At 54.6% G+C, this 24816-nt stretch overlaps 1 protein-coding gene across 8 annotated transcripts in view; it reads left to right on the top strand.

Moving 5' to 3' along the window:
• The window catches only part of FGFR1 (fibroblast growth factor receptor 1), a 49180-nt gene extending 25690 nt beyond the window's left edge, over positions 1-23490 (top strand). For 2 of the 8 annotated variants that reach the window (XM_057696895.1, XM_057696900.1), the window contains exons 3-18: positions 8139-8405; positions 9750-9839; positions 10091-10263; positions 12514-12637; positions 13440-13630; positions 15537-15681; positions 17725-17928; positions 18915-19059; positions 19265-19386; positions 19833-19943; positions 20469-20659; positions 21285-21407; positions 21556-21626; positions 21887-22024; positions 22222-22327; positions 22440-23490. In XM_057696895.1, coding sequence (XP_057552878.1) covers positions 8139-8405; positions 9750-9839; positions 10091-10263; positions 12514-12637; positions 13440-13630; positions 15537-15681; positions 17725-17928; positions 18915-19059; positions 19265-19386; positions 19833-19943; positions 20469-20659; positions 21285-21407; positions 21556-21626; positions 21887-22024; positions 22222-22327; positions 22440-22616 — 2378 coding nt within the window. In that variant the 3' untranslated portion in view covers positions 22617-23490. Of the gene's footprint in view, positions 1-8138; positions 8406-9749; positions 9840-10090; positions 10264-12513; positions 12638-13439; positions 13631-15536; positions 15682-17724; positions 17929-18913; positions 19060-19264; positions 19387-19832; positions 19944-20468; positions 20660-21284; positions 21408-21555; positions 21627-21886; positions 22025-22221; positions 22328-22439 lie in introns of all 8 variants that reach the window. The other 6 variants (XM_057696898.1, XM_057696897.1, XM_057696896.1 and 3 more) reach the window with 6 other exon arrangements.
• The last annotated feature ends 1326 nt before the right edge of the window (positions 23491-24816 follow it).

Below are 24816 nucleotides of genomic sequence, written 5' to 3'. Positions count from 1 at the left end.
CCCTGGGTCAGGGGCCCAGTGAGCGCAGCTGGGTCAGGGTGTCAGGCCCGATAACCGATCGGGTGTCCCCGGCTCCATTCCTGCACACGCCTGTGCGCCCCGCTTCCGCAGCTCTCCCTGCCTCTCGGGGATGCCTCACGTCCAGGGAGTCTCACATCTGGAGGGCTTCCTCCCTGGACCCCCGCCCCCTCCGCCACAGGATGAACGTTGTTCCCCAGGATTTCAATGAGAACCCCCTCTGGCCTGGCCTGGCCAGACTAAAGTAAGTTTTCAGTTCCATTTCAAAGCCAAAATAACGTAATAAAAACCTCGGCAGAGGGCTCTCGGAGCCCCGCTGGGCTGTTCTGTGTTCCTTTTAAGTTGCTTTCAAAGCCACCCCCAGTTCCTCCCCCACCCACAATTGCCCCCTCATTTATCTCTGGGGAGTTTGTGCCAAGACTGTAAACATTCCTGGACCACCGGTTCCCCACGTTACTGGAGAGGATGGCCCCTCTCTTCTAATTTTCTTAACCCAGAAATGCAAAATCAAAAGGATTTCATAGGGATGTTGGCAGCGGAGACCCTGAGACTGTCTGGGGGGCGGGTTATTCGAGCCCTACGCCCTTCCCCCTCAGCGTGTGGCAGGGAGATGACACCACACCTGATCTCAGAGGGTAGATGAGACATTTGCTTATGGGCCAGCCTTCAGCCAGGCAGCTTGAATGAGCGCGCGATAAAGCCATGAAAACTATTTTTTTAATTTTTATTGGCGGATAGGTGATTTACAATGTTGTGTTAGTTTCAGGTGTACAGCAAAGTAACTCAGTTATACATATACACATACTCACTCTTTTTTAGATTCTTTTCCCACATAGGCCATTATAGAGTATTGAGTAGTGTTCCGTGTGCCATACAGTAGGTCCTTGTTAGTTACCTATTTTACATATAGAAGTGTGTATGTATCAATCCCAATCTCCCCATTCATCCCTCCCCCTTCCCCTTCCCCCGTATTAACCATAAGCTTATTTTCTATGTCACATTACAAATGACATGAGGGACGGAGCTGCGGAAGTCTCCGGAGAGTGAGATTTCACATCTGGGGAAGTGGTGGAGAGAGGAGAAAGAAGGTATTTTAAGAGAAAGCAAAATGAAGGGCAGTGAGGGTGTTGGCTTGGCTGCAGAGATGGAACCAGGAGGGCTGGGTGTGTGTTGGGGGGGGTAGTTGAGAGGCCCCAGGTCCTGGAGGAGGGGATGCCAACTGGGCTCTCTGGTGCCTGAGAGGATGGGACAGTCAGGATGTGTGATCAGGAAAGCTGGCCCAAGGGGAGGGGTGGCCAGCCTTCTTGCCTAGCATTCTTCATCATCTCAGTGGATCAGACAGGGGTCATCTGAGGTCATCAGCTCAGCTGTAAGCTGCACTCGAGAGTGAGGCGCTTGGGACCAGAGAAGGTGTCCGGGATTGAGCCAGGGACCCAGGTGGGAGGGAGGGGCCGCGCCGTGCACCTGTGGCCAAGGCAGAGCTGTAAGTACCCACTTCACCGGTTGCTGTGAAGCAGTTGTGCTTGGCACACCGTCAGCTTCCGTGCCCATGGGGTAGAGATAACAGTGGTTATCCACCTGCTAGGGTTGCTCTGAGGATTCAGTGATAGCTTGTGCTGGAAGCGTTCACTGGATGTGGGATGTATATGGTAAGCGTGCTGCCACTATTGGCCAGTATTGGTATTACTGTTTTCAGAGTTGTTTAAGGATCCCAAGATAATGTACGGGGAGGCATGTGATCAATCGCAACGTGCTATGCAAATATGTTGTTATTCCTCGCTGGGTTCCTGCGAAGTTGTGGGGCTCAGGGATGGATAACTTCCAGACCAAATTGATTCTTACGGGACCGGGGCTGCTGAAGTGGTATTTCAGAATAGCTTTCCAGGTATATTTGTCCATGTGGCATGAAAGGCCTGCATGCACAGTCTCTGCAGAGAAATATGTTCCCTGGGACTTCTTGAGCAGTTCTGTTCTATCCCCCACCTTATACGTTGAAATCATTTTTGGGGCTCTTCTCTGTGTTTTTTTTTTGTTCTGAGCAGGCCATACGGTCTGGCCTCAGCTCCCATCCCCTTCATCCCGAGGCACCGCCCTGCTCGTAAGCACCTCATCCTTTTCTGCTCTCCCCAAAGTTTCACTCCCTTTCCCTACTGTCGTGTCTCCCTCCGCTGTGGACACTGCCGTCTGCCCTAACCACCGAAACTTAAGTTCTGAAACCTCAGAGCCTGTGCTGGACCACCTGTCCTAGGCCCCCACTGCCTCGTGTTGCATGGTGTAGTGCTTCACTCATACCAAGTATTGTGTAAGTCTTCTCACCCTGGTTAGAGCAAGGATACCAGCCCTTCTGCTCCTTAGTTTAACCCATCACATCTCTTTGCACAGTAACAAGGGCTCCCGGAGACACCTAATGATAGCCAGTTTGGAAAAAGCACCGTCTTCTAGGATTTGGGGGAACTGGGGTCTCATCTTCTATTGACAATGTTCATATGAATTTGAGCCTCCTCAAGGCCATTCCCAACCCTACACGATGCCCATGGCTGGCAGAAGACTCAGTTTAGAATCAAGAACTTGGATCTGATCTGAAGAACCCAGGGCAGAACTGCCGGCCAGATGACAGTGGCAGATTTCTGGCCAGTCCTGCTGTAAGCCAAATGCTACATCCTGTTGGCTTGCTGGGAATTACAGAGCCCTGGTGTTTGGGAGGAAAGTAGGAAGGGAGAGGGACTCGGTAGGGCCCCGTTAATATTAATCATGTTCTTAGATTGAGAGCACTGCCCCTCACCTCTGTGTCTTTTTTTTTTTTTCTTGCTGTGAAAACTAAGTCTCAGTGTCCTCTGTGTCTTTCTAGCTGCTTCCTTGAGGATTACTAAATAGTGTGGGTCCCTGATCTGCTCGTAGTTCCCCCCTTGGGGGTGGAGGGGCTCCATTAGAGGAACTGGATGGGGTTGGTGATTGCTGTGTGAATCCCTTTCCCTCCCACTAAAGGGGGTACAGGGTCCAGCCTGCACAGCCTTCCACGGTCCACCTGCCGTCTGCACTATCCCAAAAGCTGCCCCAGGACCAGAGTCCGCCTCAGGCCCTGATTCAGGCAGCTAAGCAGGAGCCTTTGTTCTCTCTTGTCTTCTGGAGAGATGGCAAAGGCATTGGCGGCCTTCATCCCCTAAGGGTGTGCAAGTCAAGTCCAACCCCAACCCTAACCATCCTGCTCCGGTGGTGACCACGTGACTCTGATGTGGGCATGGAAGCACAAGGCACCATCTGCCCACAGTGCACTCCAAGCACATTGCACGCAGAGCCCGGTCACTGTGGGATCAGATAGAAGATGTCCTCCAGCCTCCGTTCCCCACCTCATCTCTCAGGAGACAGGACGCATAAAACAAGCGTGTGGGTTTGCCACTCCCCTCACAGCATCCCCATTCCAATCCATCAGGTGCTCCGAGAGTTGGAATGTCTTTTCAAGTTGAACTGCTTTCCTGTCTTCATTTTTCATGGCCAGCCCAATAAAGATGTCAGCTAGCTCCTTTCTTGCTAACTGACACCTAACAACAGTAGACCCCTGGTCCAGGGGTCTTGGCCAGAGGAAGGCCAGCTCAGCAGAGATGGAGCCACAGATACAAGGGCCTTTCCAATGAGGGCATAAATGGGGGACCCTGGAAAGACTAAAAGAGAATGGGGAGTAGTGACTTGATTGTCGCAGGTGGCTAGTGAGCAGTGATGTCCTGTCTCAGCTGCCTTACAGAGGACGCTTCAAGGTCAGGACTGCTTCTCCTGGTGGTGTCACAGAAGGGTAGGGCCCAGTAAACTAGCAAGCAGTCTGTTACTTTTCCATTGCCTCCTAGAAGAAAGTGGCATTTACCTGCCTTGTAAATGGAGACTTTGAGACACATCCAAGAGCACTCAGCCATGAAAAAATCCACGATAAACCAAGAGCCACGTAGGCTGGTTTTTGGTTCTTCTAAAATTTAGTCTTTGCCAGATGCTAAATTCAGTTCAAGACCTACCGAGTATTTTCTGAGTTTCTGACATTGTTAGGTACCGTGGGAAAACTATAGTAGGCAATTCTGCTCTGAGTTGCTGGCTATTTCTTAGGCGAGACATGGGCACTTTTGACAGTCAGGAAACAATACACCCAAGTGTCCATCAACCCATGAATGGATAATAAAATGTGGTGTATTCACACAATGGAATATTATTTGGCCATTCAAAGGAATGAGGTACTGAGACATGATATAACGTGGAAGAACCTTGAAAACACGCTAAAAGAAAGAAGGAGGACACAGAAGACTGTGTATTGTGCAAATCCATTGCTATGAACTATCCAGTTTAGGCAAATCTGTAGAGACCAAGCAGATCAGTGGTTGCCTCGACTTGGGGCTGGGGGCGGGGGGGAGTTAGTGCTCATGGGGGTACAGGGTTTCTTTGGGGGGTGATGCAGATGTTCTACGGTTAGATTGTGGTCATGATTGCATGATTCGGTGAATATACAAAAAAGCATTGAATGATACACTCTGTTGTGCATAAATAATAATTTATGGTATGTGGATTATCGTCTCAATAAAGATGTTTGAAAAAGCAACAGTGCAAGAGGGTATGTAATTGAGTGTGAATTCGTGCGGTGCAGACAGTAGCTGTTTCACAGCAAATGAGGGTAGAGACACTTGTGTCAGCAGAAGGCTTCCTGGGCATCTTGGATAGTGCGCTTTGAGTAGGTGGGTGGGAGGGCTCTGGAGAGATGCCTGACAGTCTTGGGCAGAAGTAGGTTTTGTTGTGGGTACAGCATGCAGTTAGTGCAGGTATCACCCAGACGTGGAGTAAAAGGTGGGGAGAAGACGGTCCCATGGGAGGTGGGAACAGACTGTGAGGAGCCTTGAATTCTGGGCACAGGGTTAGAATCCATCCTTGACACAGCACGGAATATTAATTAGGAGAATGAATGGGACTGTCGCACCATGGCCTGGGGCATCAGGGTGAGTTTGACCTGCAGGGGCAGGGACAAGAAAGCTGGCTCTCCAGGCTTTTTTTTTTCTTTTAAATAAATAAATGTATTTATTGATTGATTGGCTGTGTTGGGTCTTCGTTGGTGGGCACGTGCTTTCTCTCGTTGCAGCAAGTGGGGGCTACTCTGCGTTGCAGTGCGTGGGCTTCTCATTTCAGTGGCTTTGCTTGTTGCAGAGCACCGGCTCTCAGCGCGCGAGCTTCAGGAGTTGTGGCACACGGGCTTCGTTGCTCCTCGGCATGTGGGATCCTCCCGGACCAGGGCTCGAACCCGTGTCCCCTGCACTGGCAGGCAGATTCTCAACCCCTGCGCCACCAGGGAAGTCCCTCTTGAGGCTTTTTAAAGATCACGTACAGGAGTTTTGTTCACACATCCTGATTGGAATGATCCGGAAGTTTGGGTTCCAAGCTAGAGTCTGCCAGAGCTGGTCCCAGCACGACCAGTCTCCCTTTGCTGCTTTCTCTTGGGGAGACGCCTGTGTGCTTCTTGCTACCTTTTTGATTCTGAGACCTGTCAGAATAGGCTGTGATGCCAGAGGCTAAGAATTTGAGCTTACCGGAGTTTACTGTTTGTCCAACGGCTGGTACAGATCACAGGCTGCAAAATATTTAATCAGTGAGGTCATTTCAGGGAAATGAGATTTGATCCATAGGGGCGTCTTCTGTTTTCCTCAAGGGTCAAGTCTGAATGGCTTTTCTTCTACCTTCTTTTGGCAAAACCACAAACCATTAAAAATGGAAAGAATAACTTCTTTTTTTCAAGACCCACAAAAGCTTATTTTTAATCAGTTGTGTGGTCTACTCACCTTTGTGGTGTTCCCCTTGACCTGATTCACAAAAATAAATGAGTGCGGGCCTAGTGGTTTCCAAACCCTTTTAAAGCAGCACCCCCTTTTTGATGACTCAATATTTACCTAATATTTAAGACAGAGCCCTTGGGTCGAAGGACACCGGGGCCTGCAGTCTTGGCCCCTGAGCCTCATCTGAGGCCCCTCTGAGGAAAACTACTGTTAATCCCTGGCGCCCAGGACACTCATTTCTTCCTTGGTGAGGATTCTAGCAGAAACATGTTTGGAACTTCGGAAAGAGTTGGTTAAAATGAGGTGGTGAAGGAGAAGAGGGAGTTTCTAAGGGCAGACGATGTAGAGACAGTGCACCGTTGTTCCGTTATTCAGCAAGCATTTATTGTCAGCTGTCGTGGGCCAGGGCCCTACTGGGTGCTGGGATTTGAAGATAAACGTGACATGTCTCCACCCTTAGAACCTAGTCGAGAAAGGGGACTTCCTTCAGTGTGACAAGTGCAAGGGCAGGGCACCTGACCCAGACTGGAATCAGAAAGGGCTTTGAGGGCTTCCCTGGTGGCACAGTGGTTGGGAATCCGCCTGCCAATGCAGGGGATATGGGTTCAAGCCCTGGTCCAGGAAGATACCACATGCCGCCAAATAACTAAGCCCGTGCACCACGACTGCTGAGCCTGTGAGCCACAACTATTGAGCCCATGTGCCGCAACTACTGAAGCCTGTGCGCCTGGAGCCTGTGCTCTGCAACTAGGGGTGGCCCCCACTCACCACAACTAGAGAAAGCCCGTGCGCAGCAAGGAAGACCCGACATAGCCAATAAGTAAATAAATGAATGAATAAATTTATTAAAAAAAGAAGCAAAAAAAAAGGGGGGGGGTGCTTTGAGGGACTTCCCTGGCAGTCCAGTGGTTAAGACTCTGAGCTTCCACTGCAGGGGGCGCAGGTTCGATCCCTGGTCGTGGAACTAAGATCCCACATGCCGAGTGGCCAAAACAAAAAACAAATGAAAAAAAGAGAGAGAGAGAGAAATGGTTTGAGGCAGTTTACAGCCAGGCTGAGAACCAGTGGACAGAGCCAGGCAGAGATGCAAAGCCAGGCAGAGTGGTGAGCCCAGGCGCCTTTTAGAGCCTCATGCATTGGGGACCTGCAGGGGGTCCCCTGCAAGCCTCTTGATGGTGAACTGGTGGTGAGAAAGAAGGAAGGTACCAGAAGGCAGTAGAAACGAGTCAGGTGGTGGATGTGAGCTGCAGCAGGTGTGTTCTGGTGGGCGATACATGGACAGTGGGCAGAAGCTGCCGGGAGCAGGCATGCATGTCCCGAGAGGAACCAGGAGTTGCGTTTCCCCTCCTTAGTGCAGAGGGGTCCGCCCGGGATGGTGGCCTCTTTCCTGTATCCGGCCTCAGGCCTTCCTGGTTAGCTCGAGGGCAGTGTTGTTGGTCGAGAGGGATGGGTGTGCGGACGCCCGGACTCCGGGGAAGGAGAGGTTCGGGGGAGTGGACGTGTGTGCCCGTGTGTCCGGGGAGGGCAGGGGAGAGGAAGGTGGGGGGCTGGAAAGGAGGAGCCCTGTAGTGGGATGAGGAGAAAGGAGCTTTGTGTGCAGTGGCTTTTGCTGCCAGAGCAAGTGTGGGTTTTGTGGCAGCTGCGGGCCTCCGATCCTAATATAGGCAAAAGCTCCCAATCCTCTGGTCCAACACCTGTTAGCCAGAGGCTCCCCTGAGCTGACCTCTGCCTGGGCCGTCTCTCCCACACATGCACCGTGTGCATCAGACTCACTGTGGGGCTCAGACCCCCTGATGGCTGGGCCACTTGAACCCAGAGACACCCTCCCTCAATGACAAATTGTCCCCCACGTGGATGGGGGCTGCTGGGTGTGTGGTGGGGGGGCTTGTTCAGTGGTTCCTAGGGAAAGAGGTGAGGCCGCCCCAGCCAAAAGCAAATGGGGTGTTCCCCTGGGAAGTGGCCACTCTTGGCAAAGAGCTGAGTGTACAGGGAGGGGACACTCTGGACACACAGGGGTCCCAGGAAGCGCCGGCTGCCCCCCTAGGATGGAGGGAAAGGGACCGTGAACTGCTTAATGCTGCTGCAGCTGCTTCCTAACTTTGCCTCTTTCTTCCTTTGCCCTCTGGAGGAGTGGGGTGGAGACGAAGCGATGGGGGTGCCCAGGTAGCCAGCCGTCTCCCGACTGACCCATCTTCCCAGTCCCAGCTCCCCAGCTCCGTAGCCCCTGGGATGCTGCAGCTCAGTGCGGCTGGCGTAATGCCCTTTCTCCTCCCCCCCTCCTCCCCGCCTCTCACTTCCTCTTCCCGGCCCCTGTGGCGGCTGCAGCCCAGCCCTGGGGAGCCCCCGTGGAAGTGGAGTCGCTCCTGGTCCACCCCGGTGACCTGCTGCAGCTCCGCTGTCGGCTGCGGGACGATGTTCAGAGCATCAACTGGCTGCGGGACGGGGTGCAGCTGGTGGAGAGCAACCGCACCCGCATCACGGGCGAGGAGGTGGAGGTGCGGGATTCCGTGCCCGCCGACTCCGGCCTCTACGCCTGTGTGACCAACAGCCCCTCGGGCAGCGACACCACCTACTTCTCCGTCAACGTCTCAGGTTGGTAGCAAAGTCTGCCCTCCCCCGCTCCCCGGAGCCCCTCCCCTCCAACTCTCTCTGCTGGTTCCAGGGGGAGGCAGGCCGCCTCCCCTGCCGTGATCTGCGCGCCCTCTGCTGCAGAACCTGCTGCCCACTAACCTCGCTCTCCGCCCGCCGCGCGGCTTAGCTCAGGGGTGACCCGTGGTGCCGGCCTCAGGCCAGAGAGCAGGGGCTTCCGGGTCCTACCTCGGAGGGGATCGCTGACACACCCGGGGCAGTGAGACACTGTGATCTCTCCACCGCAGCTAGCCCGGGGTGCTGCGGGGGCTCGGGCAGCTTCCGTCCTCTCACTTCCTGGCCATTTGGACTTGGTACTCGGCTTAGTGATTAGCACCTCCGAATGCGTGGCGAGATCCCCGTGCGATGGGGGTTGACCTAGGTACACCGGCATATGCAAGGCTTGATGGAAAACATCCGTCCTCCGGCTTCCAGAGCTGTCTTGGGGCAGCCAGGGAACCCTAGGGCTCTGTGACTTTGGGGATCTGCCACTTGCAGGACGCGACTTCTACAAACCTAGGATTAAATGAAGTAGAGCTGAAATTTTCTTTACGCCATCTGTGCCTCCCAGGGTGCGGGCCTGGCACCTCCTCCCCCGGGCATCATCTAGAACCTGCCCTTGACTGAGGGACTTGCCTCCTTTATTTCCCTCCAGATCCCCAAAAGCAGTAGAAAGGACTGGAAAAAGATGTGGCATGAACCCCGACGGGTGACCACATGTTAAAAGGGGTGATACTTGTTGGGGGCAGGTGTTGGCAGCTGCGGACTGTCTCGTGGGCTCCCTGTCTGCTCTGGTTGAGAAGGGCAGCTCCCAGACCTCAGCAGATGCGTGCTAGAAAAATTCCGACTCTAGGTCCTTCGGCCCATGGCTTTGGAAGTGGCTTCTGGCCGCAGTGCCTAGATCTGTCAGGGTTTCCAAAGGAGGACACAGGTACCCTGGCTGCTAATTCTGAGACCAGTGCATCCAAGTGATTCTGAGCTGAGTGAGCCTCTGAATGCAGGGTGGAGTTAAAGGGGACCCACCTGCCTGTTGTGGAACTACCCAGCATAAAGTCTTCTGAGCAGAGAAGGGCAGGGCATGGGGGTTGGCGGAGAAGAGGGACAGGCACAGAGCATGCAGTTCTTAAAAAAAGAACTGTGTCCCGCGGAGGGGAGGAGCGGGACCGGGAGACAGTATGGGGAGGGGTAGCTGTGTTCATCTATAACTGGACTGGCCTTGTGTTCCTGGGGTGGCTGTTGATTGGATGGGAAGCTTGCCAGCCCCTCTTCCCTGGGAAGGACCTCAGTGTCCCCTTCCCCTCCCCATAGATGCTCTCCCCTCCTCGGAGGACGACGATGATGATGATGACTCCTCTTCCGAGGAGAAAGAGACAGATAACACCAAACCAAACCGTATGCGTGAGACACTGTTTCCTATCTTACTGCCCTTTGGACCTGGGTGCTGGGTTTGAACGGGAAGGGGGAGGCTCAGGTGATAGTCTGAAGAAGGGGAGGAGGGGGCACCTGGGGTCATGGTGCTGGGCCCTGGGGTCCCTCGGGGGTCCTGATCAGGGCAGGCATGGTCCACAGATGGTGGGCGGATGGGTGGGGGCCCTCCCTCCCGAGTCTGACCAGGCCCTGCCCGTCTCCCTGGGCTCTTCCCCGGGCAGCCGTGGCTCCATACTGGACATCGCCAGAGAAGATGGAAAAGAAATTGCACGCAGTGCCCGCTGCCAAGACAGTGAAGTTCAAATGCCCCTCCAGCGGGACCCCCAACCCCACGCTGCGCTGGCTGAAGAACGGCAAAGAATTCAAGCCTGATCACAGGATCGGGGGCTACAAGGTACCTGCATTTATATGAAACTTAGAGTAAGGGGAGCAGGAGGCCCTACTTAGAAAGTCTCTACTTATATGTCTTTCATGGCTTTAAATGACACTTTCTAGCTATAAAATTAAAAAATTTTCAAATGCAAAAAAGTGCAAATCAAGTTAAATCTTTTCGGTCTTTTTTCTATGTATATGGTTTTTACATGGCTGATCACGTCTACATAACTTCTTGTCAGTTGTTTATGTTATAACATGAGTCTTTTCCCATGTGTTTGAAAGGTCATTTTTCTTGGCTTTGTAATATCCACGTATTAAAATGTCCCGTAATTTAATGAACTATTTTACAATACTAGTTATTTTCCAGTTTACATTACTATAAAGAATGTTGCAGTAAATACGAGGGTGAATCAAAAATTATCCGCATTCCAGTTATATGAAAACTTCTGTTGGCCTCACTGTCTTATCAGCACTTTCTGTTCAAGGCTACTGTCTCCCCAGTCACAGCAGTGTAGGTGTGAATATGTTATATCAGTTCATTTGTAACTGCGGTACGAGCAGAAATGGATGCCCCACTTGTGGTTTGCACAAAAGAAGAGCAGCGTGCAATGATTCGTTTTTTGTGGTCTGAGGGTGTGCACGTCTACACACTTCTGCCCACGCTGTCGACACTCTGCAAAAACTTCGTTTTGAGGTGTTAAAGCCTCCTCCCTAGAGTCCTGATCTTGCTCCATCAGACTTTCACCTGTTTGGTCCCCTGAAAGCAGCCCTACGAGGATGAAGACTCACTTCTGATGAAGAAGTAAAAAGATCAGTGCGTTTGTGGCTTGCAGCTCAGCCTAAAGCATTTTTTCATGAGGGAATATGAAAGCTTGTTGTTAGATGGCCAAAGTGTATTGAAAAGCAAGGAGATTATGCCGAAAAATGATATATGTGTCTTTTCTAAGAGTTAATTAAAATAAATTCTACAGCCAGAGTGTGGATTATTTTTGACTCACCCTCGTATCTATGTCCTTAAATCTGTGTCAACATTTTAAAATATTCTTTAGGACAGATTGCTGGTGGTTACTAGATCCAAGTAAAAGCATTTTTTTTGAAGTCCTTGATGCATGTTACCCAATTCCTTTTTTTTCCCTGGTAATTAGGTAATTTTATTCATTTGTTCACTTATTCGCTTATTACACGAACATTCTTGAACACATGTCTTTCCAGAAGATGTGCTAGGCAAGAGAGTTCAAAGTACAATGGGAAGACATGAAATTTTACTGCGATATTTGCTCTAATGGAGGATGATGTAATAAGTTGGGGTGTGATTTTATTTTTTATTTTATTGTGGTAACAGTTACTTTCTTCAAAGGGAGAATGAATTCGCTCTCCCATAGCAAAATATGAGCATGACAAGCTCGCTATAGTTTTGTCAACAAATTTGATAGATGAGAGTATCGTACGTATTATTCTCTGTGGGCTCTTTTGCTTAGTAACGAACTTAGAATTTTCATATGTTCATAAGCGATTTCCATTTCCTGTTGTGAAAATTGTTTGTCCATGTCCTTTGCCTGTTTACAATTCCAGGAAGAACATCTTCATCTAATCCCTCCTTTAAAGTCTCTGATCATCCTTATTGTTGCTGCTTCTCTCTCATCTCACCTAGATGCTCTTTTCTCATGAATCTTGTATAAGAAAAGCAGAGGGGATCAGAAGAAATAGGGAAACTGTTTAAATTAACTCACCTAACCCTTGCTGTATGCAAGGCTCTGTGCTTTGAGTTGTACAAGGCAGTGTCCTGCCCATACAGAATTCCACCTAATAAGACGGCAGGCGTCCATGAGCACTATATCTGCGAGGTACAAAGGGATAGGGAGAACAGGTTTGACCAAAGATGGACTTTGAAATGAGATGTCAAGGGCGGACAGGGCTGGACTCTTAGCGGGGAGCTATTCCAGCACAACAGCAACATGGACAGGGCTGGGAAGGTTCCTGGTGTATTTGGGAGGGTGCAGAAGGCACATTTGTCCAGATCACGGATGACCTTGGCCTTTGTGGGCAGACGTTCTGAGTCCTAACACCTGTCTGCCTGATGCCTTCCTGCAGAGTATAAGTGGGCTGGGGTGGCTGACCCCGCCTCATCCCGGCTCACTGTGTAGCCGGGCTGCATCCTCTTTGCTCTGACTGGAGGGTACGTGCCTCGGGGCACCGACACCACCACGTGGCTTCTGCCCACCTTTTTCTTCAGACCCGCAATGGAGCCCTTTGGCATGTTTCCCCTCAGGTCCGTTACGCCACCTGGAGCATCATAATGGACTCCGTGGTGCCTTCTGATAAGGGCAACTACACCTGCATCGTGGAGAACGAGTACGGCAGCATTAACCACACCTACCAGCTCGATGTCGTGGGTAAGAAGGCGGCAGGAGCAAGAGCTTAGAGGAAAGAGCAGCAGCGCCGAGAAGACAGCCTGGCGGCCAGGTGTACATAGGGATGCAGTCAGGATAATGTGGCATTTATTAGCTCTGCCACCTTCCTCTTATCAGTCAGTAGAGTTGGGAGGATTAGCTGGTTCCACAGACTCACTGTAAAGTGAAAGGTGCTGTTGGTCGTCTCTCCTGCAGGAGATGAGTAGTGGTGGTAAGTTTAGCATAGCCGTGCCAGTGGTCTGCTGGGTATGGTACATGCACCGCGCGCAATTCTCCCGGCATCCCTGCAAGGTAGGCGCTGTTGCTCCCGCTGTACAGAAGAACAGACTGAGGCTCAGAAAGGACAGACACCTGGTTAATGCAGACTCTGGGCATTGCATGAGACACCAGGAAGAACGTCACGCCTCTGGGTGCTGTGACTGTAGCCAGCCTCTTCCTTCTAGAGGTTCTGAATCTCATTCTCTAGCGACCTTAAGGTAAAGTGTTTCACAGCCAGCATTCTGCCTTGCCTTTGAGGAGATGGTGTAAAAAGTTGCTTCCAGTCCAGGATGTCTGGGGTAGGGTCTGAGGCTTGATGCTTCTAACAAGCTGGTGGTGCTGCCGTTGGGTCACACTTTGAACAGCAAGCATCTAAGTAACTGTGATTTTAGTTAAGGGGAGGTGGGCTGGGCTGAGGTCCAGAAGCGCCTCTCTTTGGCAGTCTTTGGGATGCCCTCTCTCAGCATCCCAGCCAGGAGCAACCACGGCAGAGCCTAACAAGCCTCTCCCCTCCCTCCCTCCACAGAGCGGTCCCCTCACCGGCCCATCCTGCAGGCGGGGTTGCCAGCCAACAAGACAGTGGCCCTGGGCAGCAATGTGGAGTTCATGTGTAAGGTGTACAGCGACCCACAGCCTCACATCCAGTGGCTAAAGCACATCGAGGTGAATGGGAGTAAGATTGGTCCAGACAACCTGCCTTATGTCCAGATCTTGAAGGTAATCCTGGCCCCGGTCTCCGTGCGCTGAGCTGTGGGAAGGAGGCCTGTGTCTCCTGGGGCTCAGGTTGCTGTGGTCGGGCTCAGTGGCCCAGTGTGGCCGGTGATGGGGTGCCACCCCTTCTCTTCAGGCACAGGCTCCATCTTAAATGGGGACCCAGCCACATTCCGCAGGACCAGTGGCGGGTCACGGGTGGAGGCTTGAGGGGCACAGAAGGCTGGGGGTTGGCATTGCTGGTTTCTAAAGAGCATCAACAGTGACCATGCCCAGGCTTTTGGGTCAGCTACTCCAGGAAGGCGTTGGCAGTCCTGCTTTGGCAGTGCCTGCAACCACAGCCTTTGCAGTTGGCATCTCCCAGTTTCTGCCCCAAGTCATGTTCTTTCTGGCATGTGGGCAGAATGACGGGCGTGGCTTAGGTAGGGTCAGAAAAGCAAAGGCCACAGGTCAGTCCTCAGCGGTTTCAGGAGTAATGGTGTTTTCTTCCTTTTTTTCCTCCCACTCCCAGACTTTGATTGTCCCTGAATGCTCCATTAATTGCCTAATTCTTCAGTACATCTTGCAACAGGAAGTCACCAGAAGCTGGGAAAGTGGTTTCCCTCCTGGTCCCAGCATTAGACCTCATCCTCCCTAGCTTGGCCATCCCAAAGGTTTCCCGGCCACCCCACGCTTCACCTTGGGTGCTGAAACTGCCATGTAGGAAGGGGAAACGTGGCCTTGGCCTTGGCCGCTGTCTCCATTCACGGTCCCCGCCCTTGTTCTGGAGAAGGGGGTTTAACACAAGCAGAACGTTTGCTTGGGGGGCAGTGATTTCTTTTTTCTTTAGTTTATTTTGCAGTCAAATGCTTTGGACTTTCAAAGTCCGCTTGTTTCATCCTCCTAACAAGGCAAAGACGGCGAGTCTCCCTCCAGCATCCCTTTGCCTTAGCTCCTGGGCCTGCAGGGGAGCAAAATACGGCCACCTCTCAGTACTGGCCCAACTGATGGCGTGTCGTTGGTCTGTTCCAGCATTCGGGGATAAATAGCTCGGATGCGGAGGTGCTGACCCTCGCCAATGTGACAGAGGCCCAGAGCGGGGAGTATGTGTGTAAGGTTTCCAATTATATTGGTGAAGCTAACCAGTCTGCGTGGCTCACAGTCACCAGACCTGTGGCAAAAGGTAAACGGGGAGCTGGAGGGGCCCCTGTGCTGGGAATTCGATTGAGGCCCGGAGCTGCCGGGCCAGGCGGGGAGGCCAGCGCCCCATTCTCCCTGTTACCCTGCTGTGTTTCTAGTGCCCGGAGCCATGGAAAAATACCCGGCCTTGGGAGGCTGGTTTGGTTTGGCTCTGTGTTGGTGTCGCCCCCTCTGTGCCCTGTGTGTGTCCCTTGGCTGTGTGCGGACCATGTCCAGGGTGCTCCTGCAGACTGAGGGTCTGAGTGATGGAGAGAAGAGAGGACCCGTGTCCGCAGGTGTCTGTGTGTGTGTGTGTGTGTGTGTGTGTGTGTGTGTGTGTGTGTGTGTGTGTGTGTGTGTGTGTGTGGCTGCCGCCCCCTCCATCCTCCTGTGTGTGCCCTGCGGAAACCAAACAGCCCCCCCGCGCGCCGGGCCCCATTTCTCCATGCGCGCGCCGCCGCATGCCGGGCCGGGCCGGGGCTGCCAGCGTCTGGTGACGGGTGTAACCAGCCATGCGCGTCGTCATCTGTCTCAGGTCCCCGAGTTCCTCCTCAGGGTCTCACTGTCTTCCTCTAACAGGTCTCGTGCTGCCTGGTGGTTTTTGGTTGTTCGTGGTGGCAAAGGAGCCGCTGGGAGCATTTCTTCCTCTGGGTTTTTTTTTTTCCCCTCTTCCTCTTCCTCCCTCCCTCTCTCTGTGCCTCCGAGAGGTCTCAGGTCCTGGGCTTGTCCATGTTGCTTCCGTTGTCTCTTTTAGACGGCCGGAGTTAATACCACCGACAAAGAGATGGAGGTGCTGCACTTAAGGAATGTCTCCTTTGAGGACGCGGGGGAGTATACGTGCTTGGCGGGTAACTCTATCGGACTCTCGCATCACTCTGCATGGTTGACCGTCCTGGAAGGTATACACTGTACTTCTCCTCTCGATGTCCCGCCCTCGCCACGGGCACGGGGGGAGCATGCATCGCGGGACTGGGGGAGACACAGAGCCGGGCTCCCAGGGCCAGCGGGCAGCTCCAGCCGTTCGTCCGGCCTTGCGGGTCGAATCCTCGTGGTTCACCCAGGAAGGAGCCTTCCTCGCGGTGCAGGAACGCGGAGGCCGCCCACCTGTGCGCCTGCCTCTGGCTCTCCCCTGGGCCGCTGCGATGCATGCGTGGGATCTGGATTTAACCTGCAGCCGGGCTCTCCTCCAGGGCAGGCTCCTTCCCTCCTTGGGTCCAGCGGCCTTGCGGAACTTGTCTGGTCCTTTACTGCCAGCCCCCAGAAGTCTCAGAAGGGCCCCACTCCTACTGTAACTGCATGTAGGCACCTTGGAAGAGGGGGCTTGCTGCCTGCAAGGATCAGTGCTCTCCACCCTCCCACACTGAAATCTGGAAGCAGGCAAGGGTCCACCCAGACCCAGACAGTGAACTTGAGCTGCTTTGAGCAAGGCCTTTCCCAGGCAGCCCAGGGGGCCGGATGGGGCCCATTTATCCTCTTTGGTCCCTGACGTCTCTTCTCTCCAGAGGGGAGGTGTGTGCGCCGGGCCGGGAAGGCAGGAGCCTGCAGCCCATGCAGGGTGGTGGGCTGGTGCCTGCGGGGCTGGAGCTGCTGGGCACTGTCTCTGCGGGGCCTGCTCGTGGGCTGGGCGCTGGGCTGCTCTGTTTCCTGCAGACTCCGACCTCTTCTCCTCTCTCCTCTCTCCCTCCCTCCCTCCTCTGATAACCTCCTCGCTGGAGGCAGGGAAGCGTTCTGTTTTTCTCCTAGTCACTGTCTTTGTCCCGTGTGTGCTCCCAATTGGTTGTCTGTGTTTCTGGACGCTGGGGAAAGAGAAAAATAGAACTGCTTCTCCTTGTTATCAGCTCTGCTGTCCCCCCTCATCAGGCCTTGGGAGGTTCTCTTTGGGCTCATGCCTGGGGCCTCCCGGGGGAGGTCCTCGGGGTGCTGGCCCCTGTGGCTGGCTGGGATCTTTACAAGGGGAGGAGCGGGAAGAGAGTTGCGGGGGGAGAGGGACCCTCCCCTGGTGAGGAATGTGTGAAGTGGTGCTGGCTGGAACCCTCCCAGCCTCCACGTGGGAGGGCAAGGGGGCTTGAACTGCACAGGCTTCTATGGGGATGGGAGGAGTGAGATGTTAAATGGAGAAGAGAATAAACCCCCACCCCCACCCCAGCGATGTCCATCTTCAATGTTAGGAGTCAGCCCTGTGAGTAGACGTCTTAAGAAATGCAAGAAAGTTGACATTTTCATCTTTAGCCGTCCAGACACATTTGGAAATTGTTAGGTTTGCCTGTGGTTTGGCTAGGTGTGGATATTTACACGTCTGACCTGACACGGACGACGTAGGTAAAGCTGAGAAATGAAGTCAGGACACAGGCTGGTTTTCTTCACCCCCCCCCCCGCCCCCCCATTGTCCTCATGCTGTGAGTGCCACCAGATGCCAGGCACTGTGGCCTAGACATGGATGAGGTGCTGTCTGGGCCCTCAGGGTACCTGTGCGCTGTCAGTGATGAAAGATCGATGGACGGTTCAGCTGTCCGCTGTGATAGGTACCGACACAGTGCTCAGGCACTGCACAGAAGGGCCGAGTTTCCATGGGGACACTGAGGAAGGCATCTAGCACAAGTGAGTTCTCAGCTGTCTCTTGGCAGGGCACTGGGTACCCGTCCAGCCCAGCAGTCCCACTGAGCAAGGAGGGCTCCCGAGTTCATGAGGATGGGCTTTGGGTAGCAAGATACAGTCCGTCCCTCTTGGGATTCGAGTCAGGATCAGGAAGCTTTACAGATCACAGAACATCTGCCGTGTGCTCAGTGCCAGAACCCCAATCCTAGCTAGGACCTGGCTTGGTTCTTCTCTGCCCTAAAGATTCCAAGAGGAAAGGAGATAGGTGTTGAGTTTCTTATGGAGCTGGGACCCTAGTGGAGGGGCCCCACCCTGAGCCCGCTAACACCCTGTTCGCACTGACCCAGCCCTGGAAGAGAGACCGGCAGTGATGACCTCGCCCCTGTACCTGGAGATCATCATCTATTGCACGGGGGCCTTCCTCATCTCCTGCATGGTGGGCTCTGTCATCATCTACAAGATGAAGAGCGGCACCAAGAAGAGTGACTTCCATAGCCAGATGGCCGTGCACAAGCTGGCCAAGAGCATCCCTCTGCGCAGACAGGTAACAGAAAGTAGATGGGGGGTTTGCAGCTCTGCCTCACCCTGTGCATCATCCCTGTGCCCCAGGGGCTTCCCCGGGACCCTCTAATGCCCTGTCCTCTCCACGGTCCCCAGCCGACTGCTTCAGACTTTGGTGTCTGGCTTCTGGGCCAGGGCAGGGGAATGTCCTGTTCTAAGTGCTCAGAGTGAGGCTCCAAGCTGTACTGGTGGTCCGTGATCCCATCTCACCCCAACCACAGTGCCCTGCTCACCCAGCCTGTGGATTGGGAGGAAGTCCTAGCTGAGCTGAATGTGCAGCTGGTACTGCAAATCTGAACTGCCCCCGAGGGCCCGTTAGAGGCGGAAAGATGGGGAATTCCCTGGTGGTCCAGTGGTCAGGACTCTGCTTTCGCTGCCAAGGGCTCAGGTTCAATCCCTGGTCAGGGAACTAAGATCCCACAAGCCACAAGGCATGGCCAAAAAAATAAAATTAAAGTGAGAAGGAGAATAGAGGTGCAAAGATACAGAGTCAGGGAGAGGACCTGAGTTAGGTCCCAAGATGCCCTCCCTCTCCTGTGCGCCCCTCATCCCAGGAAATGGAAGAGAGAGTGAAGGTGTGCGAAAGGAGGGAGGCTACGCTCAGAGCCGTGCTAATTCTGGAAGGGGCTTTGGGAGTCAGGAATCCTTAGTCTACCGCAGGGTTTTCACAAAGAATGGGGCCAAGAACAGAGTTGCTATTGCAATGATAAGGTACACAATGTCAGTTTAGAAGGTTCATGTGAAAGGTGAGTAAACCAAAGCCCAAAAAGGCTAGTTGGCAGCGAACATAAGTCAGTTTTAGACCCTAGGTCTTCCGACCTCCTGTGGCCTTCCTGCCACCCCGTGTTGGGGAAGGAGCCTCAGATGATGGGTGCATATCTCTGCCGTTGGCAGAGAGCCCCGACCGGGGATGGGAGGCATCTGCTGCCGCTGCCCCTGTGCCCGCTGGAAGGGTGACCCCACATTTCCCTGTAGGTGTCGGCCGACTCCAGTGCATCCATGAACTCTGGCGTCCTGCTGGTTCGGCCCTCGCGACTCTCCTCCAGCGGGACCCCCATGCTGGCCGGCGTCTCTGAATACGAGCTTCCCGAAGACCCTCGCTGGGAGCTGCCTCGGGACAGGTAACCCTCTCCACTTCCTGGGGAACCCCCGCGTGTCATTCTCACGCTGGCAGTTGTGTGTGCTTAGACCTTCGAGGGAGCAACGGTGCATCAGCCATGATGAGGCCCACCTTCTGCTCTCGGCGGGGGGCGGGAATGGGGCGTCCTGTCAGGTTTGAACTTTACCACCCCCAGCTTATACCACCACCCTTTGTTTCCCCAAAAGACTGGTTTTAGGCAAACCCCTGGGAGAGGGCTGCTTTGGGCAGGTGGTGCTGGCAGAGGCCATTGGGCTGGACAAGGACAAACCCAACCGAGTGACCAAAGTGGCTGTGAAGATGCTGAAGTGTAAGTGATGCTCGTGTCCCTGCAGAAACGATCCCTTCTCTTTCCAAGCGAACGGCGGGCCTCGGGCCATTGCCCGCACCTGCACACAGCCTGCTTAGGGTTGTCTGGGCGCGGAAGGGGGGGGCATCCTGCATCCCAAGATCACCCTGATCTCACCTTGTTCCTTGGCATCCACCTGTGTTGTCATCTGGTGTTTACTCTAGATCCTGTCACCAGCTGAATTTCTTGATGTAGCCTCTGCCCTACACATTACCACAATGGCAACACCGCCTCTCATAAGAGGGACGGGAAGATAGATTTGGATGTGAAAAGGGAGGAGAGAAGCGAGTCCCAGAGAAAAGGGGCCCCTGGGCACTCACCTCACCCCACTCCCTTAGATTTTTTCCTGTCAGCCTCCCTCCCCAAGCAGATGAGTCTCAGTCCCCTTCTCTGATTTGTCCATAAAGCGGATGCAACAGAGAAAGACCTGTCAGACCTGATCTCCGAGATGGAGATGATGAAGATGATCGGGAAGCATAAAAACATCATCAACCTGCTGGGGGCCTGCACGCAGGATGGTAGGCACTGAGGCTGCGGGCTTCCTGCCCCTGTGGGGGCGGGGCTCAGGCGCCAACCCAGCCCTCCTGCTGCCTGTCTGTAGGGGAGCATGTAACTGAGCCGGGGTGTCAGCGACCAGGCATCCCTCAGCCACGCTTAGGGAAGTGGGTTGGGAGCAGAGGCTGGTTTAGCAGTAGCTGGAATGTGTTTCTCAGGGTCTGGGCTGGTACCCATTGGGATTCATCGGAGGATATAGGTCCCTGGATTCACACACGCTGTGTGGACAGGAACAGTGAGTTACTGGGGTCTAGGTTAGGGCTCTTGCCCCCAGCTTTGCTTGGGAACTTCCTGGATTCTACTGAGAAGATTTCATTTCCCTGGCTTCCTTAGGGGAGTTGGAATGAATTTCTGGGGCCCCCTAAAGGGGAGGTTAGGCTTGGAGAACACGCTCGCAGTGTGCCGTTGGGGGTGGGGCTCCTGGGGGGAAGCTAGGCCCGCGTGGCTGGCTGGCGGCCCTGATGGCCTCTCCATCCTCATGTCCCCAGGCCCCCTGTACGTCATCGTGGAGTACGCCTCCAAGGGCAACCTCCGGGAGTACCTGCAGGCCCGGAGGCCGCCAGGGCTGGAATACTGCTACAACCCCAGCCACCACCCAGAGGAGCAGCTGTCCTCCAAGGACTTGGTATCCTGCGCATATCAGGTGGCCCGAGGCATGGAGTATCTCGCCTCCAAGAAGGTGCGGCTCCTGAAGACTTCCCTGGGTGGAGCGGGGGATGTGTACCACTCTCAGGGACATCAGCTTCAGGAGAGCTGGTGTGGCCTTGGGGTTGGGCTGGGATTACGTTCCATTCTCTGCACTGTCCCTCTCTGTGCAGCCCCACGCAGCTCTTTCCTCAAATGTAAAGTCAGAATGATAATGCCTGTGTTGTAGAGTGCATGTGGGGGCCACTGAGGCCCTGTGAGAGAGTTAAGTACAGCCTTTGGTGCTCGGTAAATGCTGCTTTGTTTGAGCCCAGCCCCGTGTGGACGTGCTTCTCCTGGGGAGACAGGGTGTGAGAGCGCGTACGCACTGGACAGAAGCTAAGAGTTCCACTTGCTGGGTGCAAATCCAAAGCTAACTGGGAGGGGCAGGAAAGGGGGCAGAGATGGAGGGTTTGCTGAAGTGATGGAGAGGCCTGGAGCTGGGGGTGTTTGGACGGCTTGCCTGGACGTGCAGAAGGGTTGTGGACATTGGAGCAGGAAACTGGACTCTTCGGGAGGTTGAGTGGTGGGGCAGGCAAAGGCCCGCGAGGGAAGCTGCCGACCCTCCCCTGTGCCCCACCCTCCTCACTCCCATCCCCCTTGCCCTCCTGGCCCCGCAGTGCATACACCGAGACCTGGCCGCCAGGAACGTGCTGGTGACAGAGGACAACGTGATGAAGATTGCGGACTTTGGCCTCGCCCGCGACATCCACCACATCGACTACTATAAGAAGACGACCAACGTACGTGCTGGCGCCGCTGGTGGCGCCCGTCCTCTGTCCCAGGCTCCCCGCCGTCTGGCAGTGTGTTGGGGGTGGGGGGGCGAGTCCAGTCCCGCGTGTGCCCCTGCCTGCCCCGGGCCACCCCCCAGTGTCCCTGTGCTGCTTGCAGGGCCGACTGCCTGTCAAGTGGATGGCACCTGAGGCCTTGTTTGACCGGATCTACACCCACCAGAGCGACGTGTGAGTCCCCAATAAGCAGTGGCCGGGGATGTTGGGAGAGAGGTTCCCAGGCGGTAGAGCCCCGCGATCCACCTCGGAGAGGAAAAAACAAAACTTTGCATGTGTCCCTTCACTTTGTTCCCAGAGGCTGAACGAGGTTGAAGGGCCACGGTCCCCTGGGGTCCCCTGGGGTTCAGGACGCGTGCCCGCCGTGCTGGGGAGGGAGGGGCGGCAGGGACGGCAGGGTGGCCTAGCTCTGTGCCTGGAATGCGCATCCACAGGTGGTCCTTTGGGGTGCTTCTGTGGGAAATCTTCACTCTGGGCGGCTCCCCGTACCCTGGCGTGCCTGTGGAGGAGCTTTTCAAGCTGCTGAAGGAGGGTCATCGTATGGACAAGCCCAGTAACTGCACCAATGAGCTGTAAGTGGGAGAAAATGCCTGGGGTCCTGGCCTGGGCCCTGGGGGATGGGAGGGGGTAGCTGGCTTTGGGGGTAGAAGGAGGAAGCGGTGCTTAGCCAGACACCCAGCCCTCCCTGTCCCTCCTCCCACGGTGCCTCCGCCCTGAGCCTTGTTATCTGCGTTGGCCCTCCCTCCTCCTCCCTCACGTCCTGCCCCAGGTACATGATGATGCGAGACTGCTGGCACGCGGTACCCTCTCAAAGACCTACCTTCAAGCAGCTGGTGGAAGACCTGGACCGTATCGTGGCCTTGACCTCCAACCAGGTGAGGCTGCCCTTCCCAGACCTTTGGGCCCCACCAGCCGGGTTCTCTCTGAATTACTCCCGCCGCCGGTGGGGAGAGTGCGGGTCTAGCATCCTTCTGTCTCCTCCCACAGGAGTACCTGGACCTGTCAATGCCCCTGGACCAATACTCCCCCAGCTTCCCCGACACCCGCAGCTCTACCTGCTCCTCTGGGGAGGATTCCGTCTTCTCTCACGAGCCCTTGCCGGAGGAGCCCTGTCTGCCCCGACACCCGGCCCAGCTGGCCAACAGCGGACTCAAACGGCGCTGACGAGCACCCCTGCACCCCTCCCCGGACTCCACCCCTCAGCTGTGGCCCCGCCCCCACCCCGCTGGACTCGCCGCCTCCCCCCTGCCCATCCTGCTGGCAGGAGCCAGCCGCCTCCCTGAGGCCTTGGCCCCCGAGCTTGCCTCTCCTCCTGCTCCTCTCAGCCCGCCGCCAACGAGACCCAGGAGCAGGGAGGCGGGTACTTGCCGATGGCCACGTCGTTCCCTCCCAAATGTTGGACCAAGACCCCTCCCCGCCGGCCGGCACTGCCTGGGGGGTCGGGCCGTGGGGGACGAGCTGCACGTGAGCGAGAGCCGGCTGAGCTTTCCTGTGTTGGCTTTGTCTGCTCCACGCGGCCCGTAGGCTCGTGTTCCAGCGGCAGGTGCCTGGTCCTCGGGCTGCGGCGGGAGTGAGGGCGCGGTCAGCGCTCGGGCCTCCGTGGAAGGCGACCTCTGCTCCAGTTGGGTGGTGCCGGTGGCTTTTTAATTCCGATACTAATTTGCTTTGCTGACCAAATACCTGGCACCAGAGGATGGGGACACAGAGGCTGAGAGCAGTGTCGGGCCCCGGGGCCCAGCCCCAAAGCGGGGGCTTTGTACATAGCTATGAAGAAAACACAAAGTGTATAAATCTGAGTATATATTTACATGTCTTTTTAAAAGGGTCGTTACCAGAGATTTACCCCTTGGGTAAGATGCTCCTGGTGGCTGGGAGGCATCAGTTGCTATATATTAAAAACAAAGAAAAAAGGAAAAAAAAGGAAAATGTTTTTAAAAAGGTCATATATTTTTTGCTACTTTTGCTGTTTTATTTTTTTAAATTATGTTCTAAACCTATTTTCAGTTTAGGTCCCTCAATAAAAATTGCTGCTGCTTCATTTTTACACGGGCTGTGTGACACGGGAGGGAACGTCAGCTGCAAAGGAGCAAGGCTGACGGGCTCTGGGGCTGTCTGTCCAGAGGGCACGGTGTGTTCTCCGTGGTCCCCCCGGCTCTTCCCCTCAGGTCCTGCACCGAGGCCTCCGGGCAAGCCCCCTAGCTCTGCGATGCTTTTGGAAAGGCAGGAAAAGAGGACGGCTGTGTGATGGGCAGGGAGAGAGGCGCTGGGCCCAGGGCCAGGCCCCGCCGCCACCTGCACCACACACCGTTTCCTTGGGGTAAACAGTGGGGCCGGGGAGGGGTGTGAAGGTCAGACAGGGAGCTGGGGACCGACCTTAGAAGAGCCCAGGGGTAGAGCAAAAGTGGTGAAGGGGCAGGCCTGCGGGCCCTCAGGACCCAGGTGTGCGGCTCCCCCACTGTGCAGGTGTGGTTCTGCCCCTGCTTCCCTGCGAGGGAGGACTGGATACCTAAGCGGAGCTTTACATTCAGGCCCCTTGCTCACATTTCTCACCTCCCAGCTTATTCTGTGTCTGCGACCCCCCTCCCACTCCATTCTTCCTGAATTTGTGTGCTCAGACTGCATGTGTTGGGACTGTCACACGTCTTGCCTTCCTATAGCTCTTGCTGTAGAAACTCCACCTCAGCCCTCAGGAAAGGGAAAACACGCTCTGAATGTGTGTGTTTTGGCTGCTTGGAAATTTTCTCCCTCTGCCACCTGCTGGTTAGCACGGCCCACCCCGGGTGGGTCCTGGCTCCTTGGAACCTTAGTTACTCAGCCTACTGGTACTCAGTCTCTACCCCCAAAGCTTGCTCTTCGTTGGATTCCCTTTGAGGGCAAAAGCAAGCCCAGCACGCTTTCGTTTCTGCCTGGAGAATGGGACTGCTCCTGAAGTTTCCATTCTGTGCTATTGGCAGCTGCAGTGCTGGCCACTGTCATCCTCCTGGGTCACTCTGTGAATATGCAACTGTCAACATATAATTTGTGCTTATGTTTAAAGAAGGCATACCTTGGCGCACAGAGCCAGGAAATGAATTTTAGCTCTTAAAACCATTTGCTGGACATCTTCTAGTGGTGCCTTTCCTTGTAAAATAGGGGTGATAATTTCTGCCCACGGGTGTGTGAATGGATGGATGATCTTTTACAAAGGGCTTTATGTGCCTTCGGGAGAGGTGCTAGGAAATAGGAGGCACGGTTATTAGAACAGTGATGTCCTTGCTGTTACTACTCAAATCACCCATGAATTTCCCAAGAGACCGAGCCGACTGTCAAATAAAAGATAGTGAAATTGACCTGAGAGACAATGAAATGGCCATTTTACTTAGAT

Source organism: Hippopotamus amphibius, chromosome 10 (genome assembly GCF_030028045.1).
Source record: "Hippopotamus amphibius kiboko isolate mHipAmp2 chromosome 10, mHipAmp2.hap2, whole genome shotgun sequence".
Lineage (NCBI taxonomy): Eukaryota > Metazoa > Chordata > Mammalia > Artiodactyla > Hippopotamidae > Hippopotamus > Hippopotamus amphibius.
Note: the sequence above shows the minus strand (reverse complement) of the source record. Positions and strands in the feature narration are given on the sequence as shown.